Raw genomic sequence first — 13,727 nt, 5'->3', positions numbered from 1 at the left:
ACCCATATTTTGTTTTTTTTTCCGAGAAGTATATATGTTTTAAAATTTAAAGGCAATATATGTATACTTTATATATACATTTTATAAACTTTTTGTGAGTGGTTATTAGATAGAGTTAGATAAAAGCATTTTTTCTTACAATTCGAACATTGTCAAATTCATCCTATGTTCCCAGTTTTGTTGGATACTCCTGATTTCCAAAAAGGCAAGACAGTTTTGAAACCTAGTGAAGAATATTTAATACCGAGTCAAATTTGTTCCATATTTTATTTCAGCTCCATGTTATATGCAGAAAATCATTTACAGAACATGAATTAAGTAAATGTGATACTTAGAAAATCGTTATAATCGTTGTAGTATTATCTATAACAATGTAGTGGGAAACGAGATATTAACACAATTAGGTATACATATATAAATATTCCAAGAATGACTGAATTATTCAAGTGCATTAAAAACTATTTAGAAACTACTTCTTATCGATTCTGTTAAACGCGAAATAATCCCACGAATTCAAAGCACTTACGTACTGGATTTACCACGACGACGAATTATGGTTACGTATTTACTGATTTTAATATCAAAATAATTCCATATTCGGTAATACCAACATTATTCTATGATTTTTGCCAACGTATTTAAAAAGTCTATACGGCTCACCAAAATAATAATATGTCGCCCCCTCTCTCGCACAAGTCTAGAACTTCTGGGCTAATCCTTGCGGTTAAAATGTAGGGTAGAAATATTACTATCATTACGCAATAGAAATGTTTCTGGTACGTCTTATGCTTTTTATAAATTAAAATCTTTTGTCCCAAATTGGTAACATACTATTTTCCCATCATTTGGCTAACGGATCCGATACGAAAAGTTAGGTTTTTAGAACTGCATGGCAGAGACATGGATCCACAAATCCGTGTTTACTCTCCACTTGACGTCATAGCTTGTCAGCGAGTATGCACAGATCGTGTATCTTCTATCTCCATCCTATGCACACCTGGTGTGATGGTTATCAATTAAAAAATAGTCTTTATCAGAGTTTATAGATGTTTTATCTCAATATAGGTATAGGAGGGGTACTATATAAAGTCTATGCGTGAATGTAACACTTATTCCGTCAAAATGTTTAAACTTGTGGTTGTGGCTACCGTCTTGGCGACTGTTTATGCTGTCGAGTTCGAATTTAAGAACTTGGAAATCGGCGATGTCTGGGTCGGTATCCAGGGGAATAGTGGAAAAGATGCTTTGGAGGGAGGCGGCTTCGTCCTGGCCCCTTCGGCATCGGTAAGAGAAATGTTGATTTTTTTATGAAAATTGTATTAGGAAAAATTTGAATTAATGCATTGGCTAAATTTTGTATTAGTTTTGTCCAATTAATATTATAGCTGTAATAGGTAGGAACAAGAATAGAAGTTTTGGTTTCAATATGTAAGTTTTTTTTCTATTAGCATTTCTATTTGGACAAATCCTTTTTTATTTTAGATTATTTTACTTACTACCTTACCAAAGGAATGTATATTCAGCATATTTTAAAGAATATATTTATATACAAGGTGATCTTTAAGTGCGTTCGTAATAAAATGAAGCTTATAAGAAACTACTACTACAAAATTTCTATAAATCTTTTTAGGTTCATTTTATACAGTTAAAATTCAATCAACCCCTTTCTCCTTTATTATAGTAAAGTCTAACAAATATGAAAGTAATTTATACTGTTTATTAAATTGTTTCAAGAATATTGTTCTATAAACATTTCATTACCATGTCATTGATTCTACATATCGCGGTAAATTTGTGATTTGTTAGTATACCTTGATTGAAAAATAAAAAAAACAAAGCAAAGTGCAAAGTGTTAAGTGTTGTTATCTGAGAGGTATATGCTTGATAAAACTAGATCCAATTTAACTAAAACATTTTTTATCATATTTTCTTATTCGTCAATCTTGTCACCATTCATATCAAAACACTCCAGTTTAGCTTCAGTTTATTGACTCATTTCATGCTCGCTCTAATTATTGCTAGATTAGATACATAAAAGATGAATTGTGAAACCAGAAATGTCCGGAAAATCGTTCAATTTGGTATTGTTTCTATCAGAAACTTGGGAGAATTTCATTTACATCAAAATTCTGCTATAATTTTATTTTTTTGATAGAACAATTATTTAAAATTCCAAATTATTCTTTAAATCCCCGGAAAGTACTTCAGATTTTCGCGTAAGCGTATTACTCAAATTTAAGGAATTCTACTTCAATATTAGAATGTTTTAACGAAAAGGAATCCATAATTTGTTTTATTTGTTAATTTCGAATTAGATTTAGATATTTATTTCAAGTGGGAGAGATAAAATTTTTAGTACATACATTACAATTAATATTAAAATATTTTTTATGAAATTTTATTTAAATATTAGAAGTGATTGTTGATTGTCGATATCTCTAAGTAGCACTGATTGACGTTATTTATTTTAAATCATAACATTCTGGATATAAACTATAGTGTGTGACACCTGTTGTAATAATTGATAAAAGAATAACACTAGCACTCAACAACATTTGTTTTTTTTATTTAATAACATCTTAAGAAACTGTTTTTTAGTTGGTTATTAAGAAATTATTATAAGAAAATTCTTTCATTATAATTTACGATAAAGTACGAGCATTGTGTCGGAAGTTTTGATGTACATATGACTTAGAAAATAGTTAATATTCTTATGCTATTCCATTTTTCATGTATGTTCCTCTTTTTAAGAAACAGTGCGTCAAATATTACTATTAAAAAAAATATTTGAGTTTATTTTAAAGTGACTTTGTTTTATTTCATCTCATAAAATAGCTATCAATAAAAAATCTTAGTTCCACAAACGACTTTCTGAAATCAAGAAAAAAAAATCATGCTTTTAGCGCGTCGTAACAGCTCCGGAAGACTGGGCTGGTCGTTTCTGGCCAAGGACCTGGTGCGACGCCGGCACCAACCATTGCTTGACCGGCGACTGTGGAGACAGACTTCAATGCGGAGGTAACGGCGGTGCCCCACCAGCTTCCTTGGCTGAAATTACGCTGAAAGGAGCCGATGGTCTCGATTTCTACGACATCTCCCTGGTGGATGGGTTCAACATTCCAATATCTGTAAGTTACATTGCCATATAGAAGTTCTTTTCCCAAGAATGGTTAAACATTTCTTCGACCAATACGCACACACTAAAATACCGGCCAGGGGACGTAATCACCTCTCGATTCGAAAATTGTTCGACCAGGTGTAATATTTTCTATTATTCTATAACAATGTTGACTTCCAGTTCGAGCCTGTCAATGGACAAGGTGACGGTGGCCAATATAGTTGCAAGAAAGCTACCTGCGCTCACTACATTAATGACGACTGCCCCGATGCCCTGAAGCTGAACACCGACAGCGCCGTCGTCGGTTGCAAATCCGCTTGTTTGGCCTTCAACACTGATCAGTACTGTTGTCGCAACGCATATGGAACTCCCGACACATGCAAATCCTCCGAATGGCCAGTAGACTACCCCGCTTTCTTCAAGAACGCTTGTCCGGATGCCTACAGCTACGCTTACGATGACCACAAGAGCACCTTCACTTGTAAGGCCGAAAAATACATTATCACCTTTGGTATGTAAGATTTTCAGTTCATTCTTATGTAATAATTATAACCGTAAATTGAATTGTATTGTATTAACGTATGTAATTATTTAAACCTATCAAATTCAACAGTGTACACTGTTTTACTAGTTTTTAATTCAAAATAAAGTAACAACTAACTCTTCTTTGATTAATAAAAGTAGTAGCTGTATAATCCTTACACACGAGCAATATATTAGTTAATAAAGAGTAAACGTTCATCGTGTTATTTTATTATACCTTTTGCAATTACCTAAACAATTTATACCTAAATAATATACGAAGCCGATATACTTCTTAACAACCTGTAGAAGTTGCACAAAAATTTCGAGTAAATGTAATGTTTAAATTAACAACGATTACGGTTTTTGCTGCAACACCTTTTGCCGATGAATTTCAAAAATGACGCTAGAAATGTGGTTCCATATTGCAATCAGGAAGATCGGTAAGAATAGTCGTCCAGCAAGTTACCAGAAGAAATGTTGGAAACTGCTTGGAGTAGGCCCAAGAATTTTCTATCATTTTCCAAAATGTGTACGTTTGTCATTTTAATGATTCTCTGTGCTCTGCTCAAGCTACTGGTTTCCAATATATGGCTAGTCTGCAAATGTTGTGTCTTAGTCTGTTCGTCCTGTTTTCTTTTCATAAAAACATCTAGGAATGGAAATGGTGTCGTTTTCGTTTAGTTCAAAACGGAAGTTGATGTCTAGTTATCTGAATCAATAATTTTGCTTTAGAGTTGATGATTAGGGTTTTCCTCTTTGAGATTTCCATGTAGATATTGGACAAGTCTGCAGGCAACTCACTACTCCATCAGCTTGTTCATAACACTTTTACCAAGTCTACAATTAAGTCAAGAATGGGTTTTTGTGGTAAAATCAGAATTCATATATTATTTTCAGGCTAGTCAGTAGCTAGAACTGTATTCAAAGCGTTGTTTGCATATCGCAAGGTTACATTTAATTGCCTGTGCGATATGATTTCTAATTAGCTTTATTTTTTATCATATCACAATGAGGAGATCCCATTTTCTTCAGTAGAAGAATCAGATATGAACTGATGTTTGTACATTCCAGGAAACTTTAATTAAGTAAGTGAAATCTTTTCTTGGTTACTGAAGATATTAAACATATTTTTTTGACAAGAAACTGTAATATACACCTATTCTTGAAGATTTCTTTTGACTATACTGAAATATATACTGAATATCTAGTAACAACTTGATGTATATATTCAAGGGGATTAGAGTAGGGTAAACTAGAAGGCCAAACCATTCTTTTAATTTCATAAAGGGACAGGATTTCTAACTCTTTCTCTTAACTACACTGTATAAGTGCAGATAAATATAATTAATAAAACATAACTACTTCAGACTTTTTTGTGTTATGAAATAATTCTTTAATTTTAATATTTTTTATACTTTCTTTAGTTCCAAATAAATGACAGTAATCAGGGTTATAAAGGGGTGTTCATGTTTGATATCTGCATAATTTTTATTTTTTTCAAATATTTTCTTATGAATGATCTGAATACGTTGGTCGAGGCTATAGTCCGCGCAGTAGTTCTGTCTTACAGTGCCATTAGTTATATTTAACGTTAACTTCCATAGATTTCGGATACTATTCGAGATAAGTTTACCTTTGTGTTTTCTAAAGGTACTATTTCACTGTGTTTCATTAAGGTATAAGGCATTTTATCATGACTAAAAAAATTCTATTGTGAAAGAATATTTGCATATAATGTGCGCATAATGAGACTTTTTCCATTTCTATTGTTTACCGAACATATTTGCACATTAACAAGTAACCTTAACAGTTATTTTTATATCTATTATTAATTTAATTCACGATCAATAAACATGTCATTTCACATATATCTATGACAATAATAATCATATAATAATAATTATCATATATACATAGCTAAGGACTGTCAAATAAAAGTGGCGCACAGAAACAAGGAAGATGTCTGGATAGGCTGCAAAGTAAACGAAGGGAAAGCCCATCTTGGTGGTTTGTATTATATTCTGGAGAAACAAAAAAATATTTCGCGGTTTTCAGTTCGTAACTTATCGAGGAAAGATAAGAAACTAACATTTCCAAACCGCACTTTTACATAGCACAAATAGATAAAATATTTTGCTGAAAAGGAGTGTACGAAACAGTTAGAACTGTTTTATATCAACATATTGTCAAGTTAAATATGAAAAGAGCATCAACAAAGTTTTTACTCAAAATTATTTTATATTTGATAATAATTTATGTACACTCTTATTCTAGAACACGATACTTATAAAAAGTCTTAGTCGACAAAATTGTTGCGTTGGTATAAAGTTCAACAAACAGTTACTTGCTGTGCACACGACACTGTTGCTGAGGTGTTGATAATTGAAACAACGTAGAAATCAACCACTCGGGTGGCATAAATTACTCTATTCTGTGAGCAATACGTGTACGTTATTCAGACTCGGAAATACTGAGACCTGCATTTAATAATCTTACGGGTTGAAAAACTTTTTTTTCAAATGGAATGAACCATATTAATTTTCATGGGTAAATGCAAAATTGAATGCCCCTTCGACTAATATCAGGTTGTCCATATTTATCTCTGACAGTTTTCCAGAAAAATCAAGTTCTTTTTTAAAGTCCGGGAAAGTAGCTATGTATTAGTACAACGTCGATACATAGGATTTTACAAAAGCACACCACAGCACATTCTTATCGCATCCAATTACACCAAGAGTTACTAAAAGTAGACTTTCAGCGTAGACTGGAGTTTTCTCAGTGGGCACTTGAGATGTTAAATCAAGATGATGATTTTAATATTCATAATTGCCATTATTATGACACACTAAATCCTTACCAATTCCAGACAACTCATACCCAACGATGGTCTTTAAACGTGTGGGGAGTAATTTTGGGAACCCATGTCATTGTACCATTTTTTTTACCAGTGTCTAACTGGAGCAGTTTATTTAAACTTTTTAACAAACACTCTAGAAGATTTGTTAGACGACATTCCTTTATCTACATTTCGACGAATGTGGATGTAACGTGATGGTTCTCCACTTCACAATACCGCTGCTGTTCGTCAGTTTTTGCACGAAACTTTTCCCAACAGATGGATTGAGCGCGGGGGACCACTGCGTTGGCCTTCAAGGTGTCTAGATATGACAAGTTGCGACTTCTTTTTGTGGGGATTTATGAAAAGCAAAGTTTACGTTACACCACCAACTAACGCGGAAGATATGTGGCAGCGAATTACAGTAGCATTTCAAGAAATTACGCCAGACATGCTGACCAATGTTGAACGGCCTTTTAAAAACAGAATTCGTTTGTGTATTAATCAAAATGGAGGACACTTCAAGCAACTGATGTAAATCAGCGGTCTAAGTATTCTTCTCCTTGTTGTGTTCCGAGTTTGTTTGTTTCGTTCTGCGTTTTGATTTAGTCGTTGTTAGTGGTTTACTTTTGTTTACAAACCACTTTTTTAACATGCCAGTAAATATTGACACTGTCAGTCCCAGGCCTGATAAAATGTGAGAGAAAAGTGGTTTTGCAAGGCCTTCGATCTTGATGCTGTTACATAGCTACTTTTTCGTACTTTAGAAAAGAATCTGATTTTTCTGGAAAACTGTTAGATATAAGTATGAACATCCTTATATCAGTCGAAAGGGCATTCAATTTTGAATTCACCCTGACAGTATTTCCGAGCCTGAATACACGTTTTGCTCACAGATGACAGGATTGAGTAATTTATACTAAAACGAAACTGCAGGTTTCTAACTCTTACAGTTTAGACGCTATTTAGCCTCATTTAGAGAGCTGAAATCGTAATTTTTTTTCAAAAACAACTAATTATCTCGAAAACGGTAATTTTTAAACACTCTGTACATTTAATAAACTCCTAATAACCTAATATTAACCAAGGAATTCAAAAACGCAATAATATACAGAGTGTTCCTTTTAAAATAACAAAGTTAAGCTAAAAATATTTTCTTTACATCGCCCACATGATTCCATGCAACTTCTATTAAAACCAATTTTTTATAAATTTTACAATTGGGTCGTAACAATATTTCATTTTAGGTAAAAAAAAATAATTATTACGTTTTTCTTATCTCTAGAGGATTTTAGATAAAGCCAACGACTGCTAAGGGCATTTTTGGATCAGGACACGAACAACAATCATTATATGAATTAAATATTTGGTAGAGGCTTTCTTAAGATTTAGAATTTAGATAATAATATTAATATATGGTAATTTTTTCCAAGAATTATATATTTTAATCTATTAAATCTGTGTCAGCTACTAATTATTATTTATATGAAATCTTAACAATGTCATGATATTGGAGATAATTCTAGAATTCATTATTTCATAGTTTATCACAATATTTAAGAACAAAATTAATTTTTGAGGTGAAATACCGCGTAAGCACTTGTTTTTATTGATTTTCGTAATATTTGTTTATCTACACTATTGTTTCAGATAAGTATGTTGACTGTGATTATCTGATGCACCATGTACCTAAATACAGATATAAATACTAAATACTTTCGTCGATTTATGAAAAAACTACGCAGTCCAAGCGAAAAACAAATATTTAATGATACAGCATATTTACTTTTGTAACAATTATTTGAAAGCAAATAAAAATATCTCCATAAAAAAAGGAGATACTTATTTGTACGTGCCAAAGATCGTTCCACAGTTCTAACAAGTCAGTAACTATATCCTAGTCCAAGTGTTGGTACGTTTGCAGTTGGAGATAACTTTGTTAAAAGCTTCGAGTATATACTCCTAGAGGCAGCCTTCAGTGCTGATAAAGCGCGACTGGTGTGCGAGAGAGAAAGGAGAATAAAATGACATGCTATCTCTCTCGCTCCGCGGGCTGATTGGTCTGGACTTAGGTGCAGGACGGTCATTGGCATGGAAGGGAACACGCACCGACCAATCCAGCTCGCGGAGCGAGAGAGATAGCATGTCCCTTTATTCTCCTCTCTCTCTCGCACACTAGTCGCGCTTTCTCAGCGCTGACGGCTGCCTCTAGGAGTATATGCTCGAAGGTTAAAAGAGAAGCACCTTCTGGTGACTGTCTTCCATTTATGATAACACCTCTAAATCCAGTATTATTGACATCAGTGACTGGAGTAAACTTCTTTCTGGACTTGGGATGTAACAAGACCGGGGGACATAACTTTTTTCAGCTTCTGGAAGGATTCCTGACACTGGTCTGCTCAGATAAATGGGTAATCATTTTCAGTGAGCGGAGTAAAAGTCTTTGCTGTTGAGAAAGTGGTTTCTTAGGTACATGATACCTGAGTACGATTGTATAGCTATTGTGTACAATTACGAGCAATCCTTCAACTTTTCAGATATCCGGTGTAAGTCAGTGTAACTGAGGAACAAACAATTTCCTGGCAGGACGCAAATGTAGGTCGATTGTAGCCTAAAAATTCGACCCCCCGGCGAGGCAATGAATTCCTGCAAAGGCCTTAATAATTATCTGGCCTCCTAATTTTGTTTCATTAACAGAACCTAGAAATTAATAAGCGAGCGAGAGCGAGCTGTAGATTTAATACCCGACGACTCTTTATTTGAGTTAGACTCATCACGTAACTTTTCCACGGGCTATTCCCAGCAATTGTCATTTCTGGTGCGCGCTGCGGATTAATTATCTTACAATGTTTGGGGCGCCGCCCACGAGAGGCCTTATTAAAATTCAGGAAAATCCACCGGCTTAAATATTTGCTAAACGTTTATAATACGCAAGATCCTTAACTCCCAGCTTTTGATTTACGGCGTTTCTTGGGAGGTAACAGCGTCGCTTTCGCTTCGGATCAATTTACGTCCCGGCTTGTCGGAAATCAATAACCTATTTTTGAAACAGAACGAGATATTTGGGATTATCGATTCGTTTGTTTTATTTTAATATGCAACTTTCCAACAACAAGAACCATTTGCTGCGCAGGTTGGTTATGCAAGATAAAAATATAGTAAAAATTATATTAAAAAAAGATACAAGTAATAACAAAAATCAATCTGGAATCTATTCTGCTCATGGGATAAAATATATTGCCAACTACCATATTTGTAATTACCCCCTTAATCTAAAGCAGGGATGCACAGACTTATAGGGAACAGGAACGGTAGAAGTTGAGTAAATTACCTTCATTAAATTTGTTTCTTAAATTATCATCATTTTGCATGTCTATTAATTCCAGTTGCATTAATTCCGGCGCATTTTCGGGTGAAATATTGAAAGGATTGCTGAAAATGTCCAATAGCGGTTTAACTTTTTTGAAGTCTACAAAACGATTTTCAAAAGCTTGTATCAAAATATCAATTTTTTCAACATGAGCGAAATTGACGTCAGTTTTATTGAACTTCTTCATAATTTTTTTGTAGTTCGGAAAATGGCCGTAATTGGCTGAATTGATTTGTGTCCTGAAAATACTCAATTTGCATTGAAAGGACGAAACATGAGAGTATAGCTGCGAAATCAATTGATCTTTGCCTTGGAGTCGCGTATTTAAGACATTCAAGTGATTTGTGATGTCTACAAGAAACGCTAAGTCACACAGCCAATCAGGGTTGTCGACTTCGGGGACGTCGTTTTTCTTTTCCGCCAGAAATAGTTGGATTTCTTCAATCAAGTTAAGAAATCGCTGTAGTGTCAACCCACGACTTAGCCACATTACTTCAGTGTAAAACAGGAGATCACCATATTCGCTTTCAATATCCTCGAGAAATTGTTTGAATTGTCGGTGATTGAGACCTCGTGATTTTATAAAGTTTACGGTAGGTACTACAACTTTCATAACATTTTCAAATCCCAATAATTTTAAACAGAGGGCCTCTTGATGTATATTACAATGAAACTGCATTAATTCCTTGGTATTTATGTTTTTAGTTTGTAAATATGTTTTTAACAGAGTTACTATCCCAGATGTACTTCCAACCATTGAAGGTGCTCCGTCAGTTGTAATTCCAGATTTTTTTTGTTAAATCCACATCCATTATAGAACATTTTTCTAGAAGAGCTTTGAGCATGTGACTTCCTCTTGGTTTGACTTGTCAAAGAACTCATACCAATCAGTTCTTCACTCACTTCAAAATTTTGCGTTACACCTCGTAAAAATATTAATAGTTGAGCAGTTGAACTTATATCTGTAGATTTGTCGAGCGCTATAGAAAAATACTCAAAACTTCTCGATTTCGTAGCTAATTGCTCTTCTATATTATCTGCTAATGCGGTAATTCTTCTTTGAACAGTCATCCGATTTAACTGAATTTTTTCAAACTTCTTTACATTTTCCGGACAATTTTTTTTTTGCGGCGATATCCAAACATTGCTTAACAAACTCACCATCTTTAAAAGGCCGACAAGTTTTCGCTATTATTCGAGATATTTCAAAGCTAACTTCAGTGGCTGTTTCAGCATCTTGAATTGGTTTTGTAAACATAGATTGCTGGCCTATTAGTTCCCGTTGTAAAGTGGAAATTCTTTGCGTTCGATTTTCGCCAGTTAATTTGGTAAAAGTTGGATGCTGGGTATCATAGTGCCTTTTCACATTATATTCCTTCGGAATAGAAACACTACTATTGCATATTAAACAGACAATTTTGTTATGCGATGATATAAAAAAGTATTTTTCGGTCCAAATATCATGAAACTGTCGATTTTCATCTTCAACCTTACGACTACGTTTCTTACTGGGGCCTGGTTTATCCATATCAAAATTAATATTATATGTTACAGTCGGTAAAAGCCAAGTTCGAACGACGAAATATTTACTCGTCACAGATTACAGTTCTCAAACAGTATAACGTTCGCTTATCCGTAGTCAAAACTTAACTGCCCCGGTAGCCGGCGATGCGTCGTATTTATACGAGTTACCAAACATCGAGAACCATCCACTTTGTTCGGGGATCGACGTGTTTCGCGCATCTGTAATCTAGTTGATGCGACAGATTTCTAGTCTCGTAATAATATGCTTGGACCGGAGCGTGGCGAGTAGAATATTTTTAAAATTTGTTGGCGGGCCGCATAAACATCGACAGCGGGCCGCATGCGGCCCGCGGGCTGCGGTATGTGCATCCCTGATCTAAAGCTTTACAACTTCATGCCTAAATTTGTGTACCCTGTATGATAAAGACTTTAAAATAATAAATCTGAGTAGCTTCAACCTTAGACTAAAAAAGGTACACTTGTTTATTGTCGATAAGATGAACAGTTTACGAGAAAAACAATAATAAACGAATTCATGTTTTATTTTTAATAAAAAGGGCCATGATTTCTATATATTTTTTTTCTCTACGACAAAGTGCGATACGAAAGTCATTCAAACAATAGAAAAGTTTGATTTTAAGATGTTTAATCTGAAAAAATACAAAATTAAAAAAAAAACAGTGGTGTCCCAGGAGGCACCTTAACGAAATTATTGAAAAATTCATAAGAGGGTTCAACATGGGTTCCGTGAAGTCTGATACACTCGCAGGCACGACGACTTGAGGACTGTTGTATACTCCACAATAACCCAGCATTGTTCCTTATCATCACATTACAATGAAACGTGATTGTCTGAGGAAGTTCCTCCCTAGTGTCGACCGAGGGAGGGGGGACTGTACAAAAAAAATTTATAGGAACTTGTCATCTTATTTTTTCATGTTCTATCTGCTCCCGAGAGATTTCCCACATTTTCCCGGACACCCTATACGTAAACTATTTAAATTGAATGATAATACCCCATTGTTGTAGGTATAATTAGGTATACTTGGTAGCAAATTGGCAATTTTGATTTTCCATTGATAGACTTTTATTAATAATGTCGTTAACAGAATTACAAATTCAATTACCCGTTCCGTACGGCATTCTTCCGCGCGGTCTCATCTACAATTTCAATCAGATCCACTCGATATTCCCGGCAGTTAAACGTAATTTTATGACAGGTCCATTTACTGTTTGACACTTCTCCCTCGTACATCGCTACCGAAGATTACGGCCGGGTATAATATAATTATGATTTAAGGCCACTTAAATAAATAGCGGGCAGCGGCAAATAATGAGATAATAAAGGATAAGAGCGGCGTACGCGGGTGCGCTCAGTAATTCAAACTCGGTCGTAACACCGCGACCACGGAGGTTGTCGTAGTCCAGGTGTTAACTTCAATAATGATCATTTCTTACCCAAAGCTCTTGTTTTTGTAACTGTATGTGCGACTAGCGCGGGTCAGACGGTAATAATTATTTACGATTAAGATCGGAAGTGGTACTGCACAGGGAGAGCATGCAGGTTTCAGGGCGATGTCCAAGGCGGAGCATTGAAAAGCATGGAGTCCTTGTCAATACACTTTCTGAGTGTAGCGTTTATTGGGGTGGTCAGAAAAAAGAATCACGAATCACATCGTTCCTTACAGGGGTTGGGCAAATCGTTTATATATAACAGAAATAATAGCGGCCCCAGAACAGGACCTTGAGGTACACCGTACTTGCCAGTTATTAATATAAACTACAAACTAAAAATTAAATTCTCAAAATTTGTTTAGCTCTTGTTTACTACAAACTCTGGACTTCTTTGCTTTATAGAAAATGTGTATTAATCGCTATTCACCTTTAAACGACTTGGAGGCTTCAAAACGTCAAAAACTTTAGCTGACAGGCAACTGAGCTCGCACTTTTAGAGCTAAAAATTGATTATTTCTGGTACAGTAGTTGTAGCTGACCCAATTTTTTGTTTTGCTAATTGAATTTTCAGTATAAGAAACAACAAAACTTATTATTCTAGCCTTTGTCGGCAATATAAGTTAGTCATTTATATGTAGCGTAAATAATACTGGGTCCGAGACACTACCTGGTGGAACACCATCCCACTTTGGCTGCGTCGCTTACACCATTAGGACGTGTTGTCAGAGCGAGCGTTCGCTGGAGAGTCTCCTTGGTGTGGAGTCGTTCGTAGGTATACGAGTAAGTATCTGTACCTATTTCCGTCATTATCAGAATTATATAATTTTTCAAATTTTTTATTATATGAAAACATATGATGGTATAAAACTCAGTACATGTCTAATGTATGAAAATGCACA

General features: G+C 34.7%; 1 protein-coding gene across 1 annotated transcript; it reads left to right on the top strand.

Moving 5' to 3' along the window:
• The first annotated feature begins 1,101 nt into the window (after positions 1 to 1,101).
• Positions 1,102 to 3,859, top strand: LOC108917428 (pathogenesis-related protein 5-like). The gene is made up of 3 exons (XM_023454964.1): positions 1,102 to 1,284; positions 2,904 to 3,128; positions 3,299 to 3,859. Exons 1-3 carry the CDS (start codon positions 1,123 to 1,125, stop codon positions 3,635 to 3,637), a joined length of 726 nt encoding a protein of 241 aa, XP_023310732.1. The 5' UTR covers positions 1,102 to 1,122; the 3' UTR covers positions 3,638 to 3,859.
• Positions 3,860 to 13,727: the final 9,868 nt, after the last annotated feature.

Source organism: Anoplophora glabripennis, unplaced genomic scaffold, assembly GCF_000390285.2.
Source record: "Anoplophora glabripennis isolate ALB-LARVAE unplaced genomic scaffold, Agla_2.0 scaffold4, whole genome shotgun sequence".
Taxonomy (NCBI): Eukaryota; Metazoa; Arthropoda; class Insecta; order Coleoptera; family Cerambycidae; genus Anoplophora; species Anoplophora glabripennis.
Note: the sequence above shows the minus strand (reverse complement) of the source record. Positions and strands in the feature narration are given on the sequence as shown.

Excerpts from the sequence above, each read along its gene's own strand:
- LOC108917428 (XM_023454964.1), top strand. The coding sequence starts at position 1,123 with ATGTTTAAACTTGTGGTTGTGGCTACCGTCTTGGCGACTGTTTATGCT. Across the intron at positions 1,285-2,903 it reads TCCTGGCCCCTTCGGCATCG|CGCGTCGTAACAGCTCCGGA; the intron begins GTAAGAGAAATG and ends TCATGCTTTTAG. Across the intron at positions 3,129-3,298 it reads GGTTCAACATTCCAATATCT|TTCGAGCCTGTCAATGGACA; the intron begins GTAAGTTACATT and ends GTTGACTTCCAG.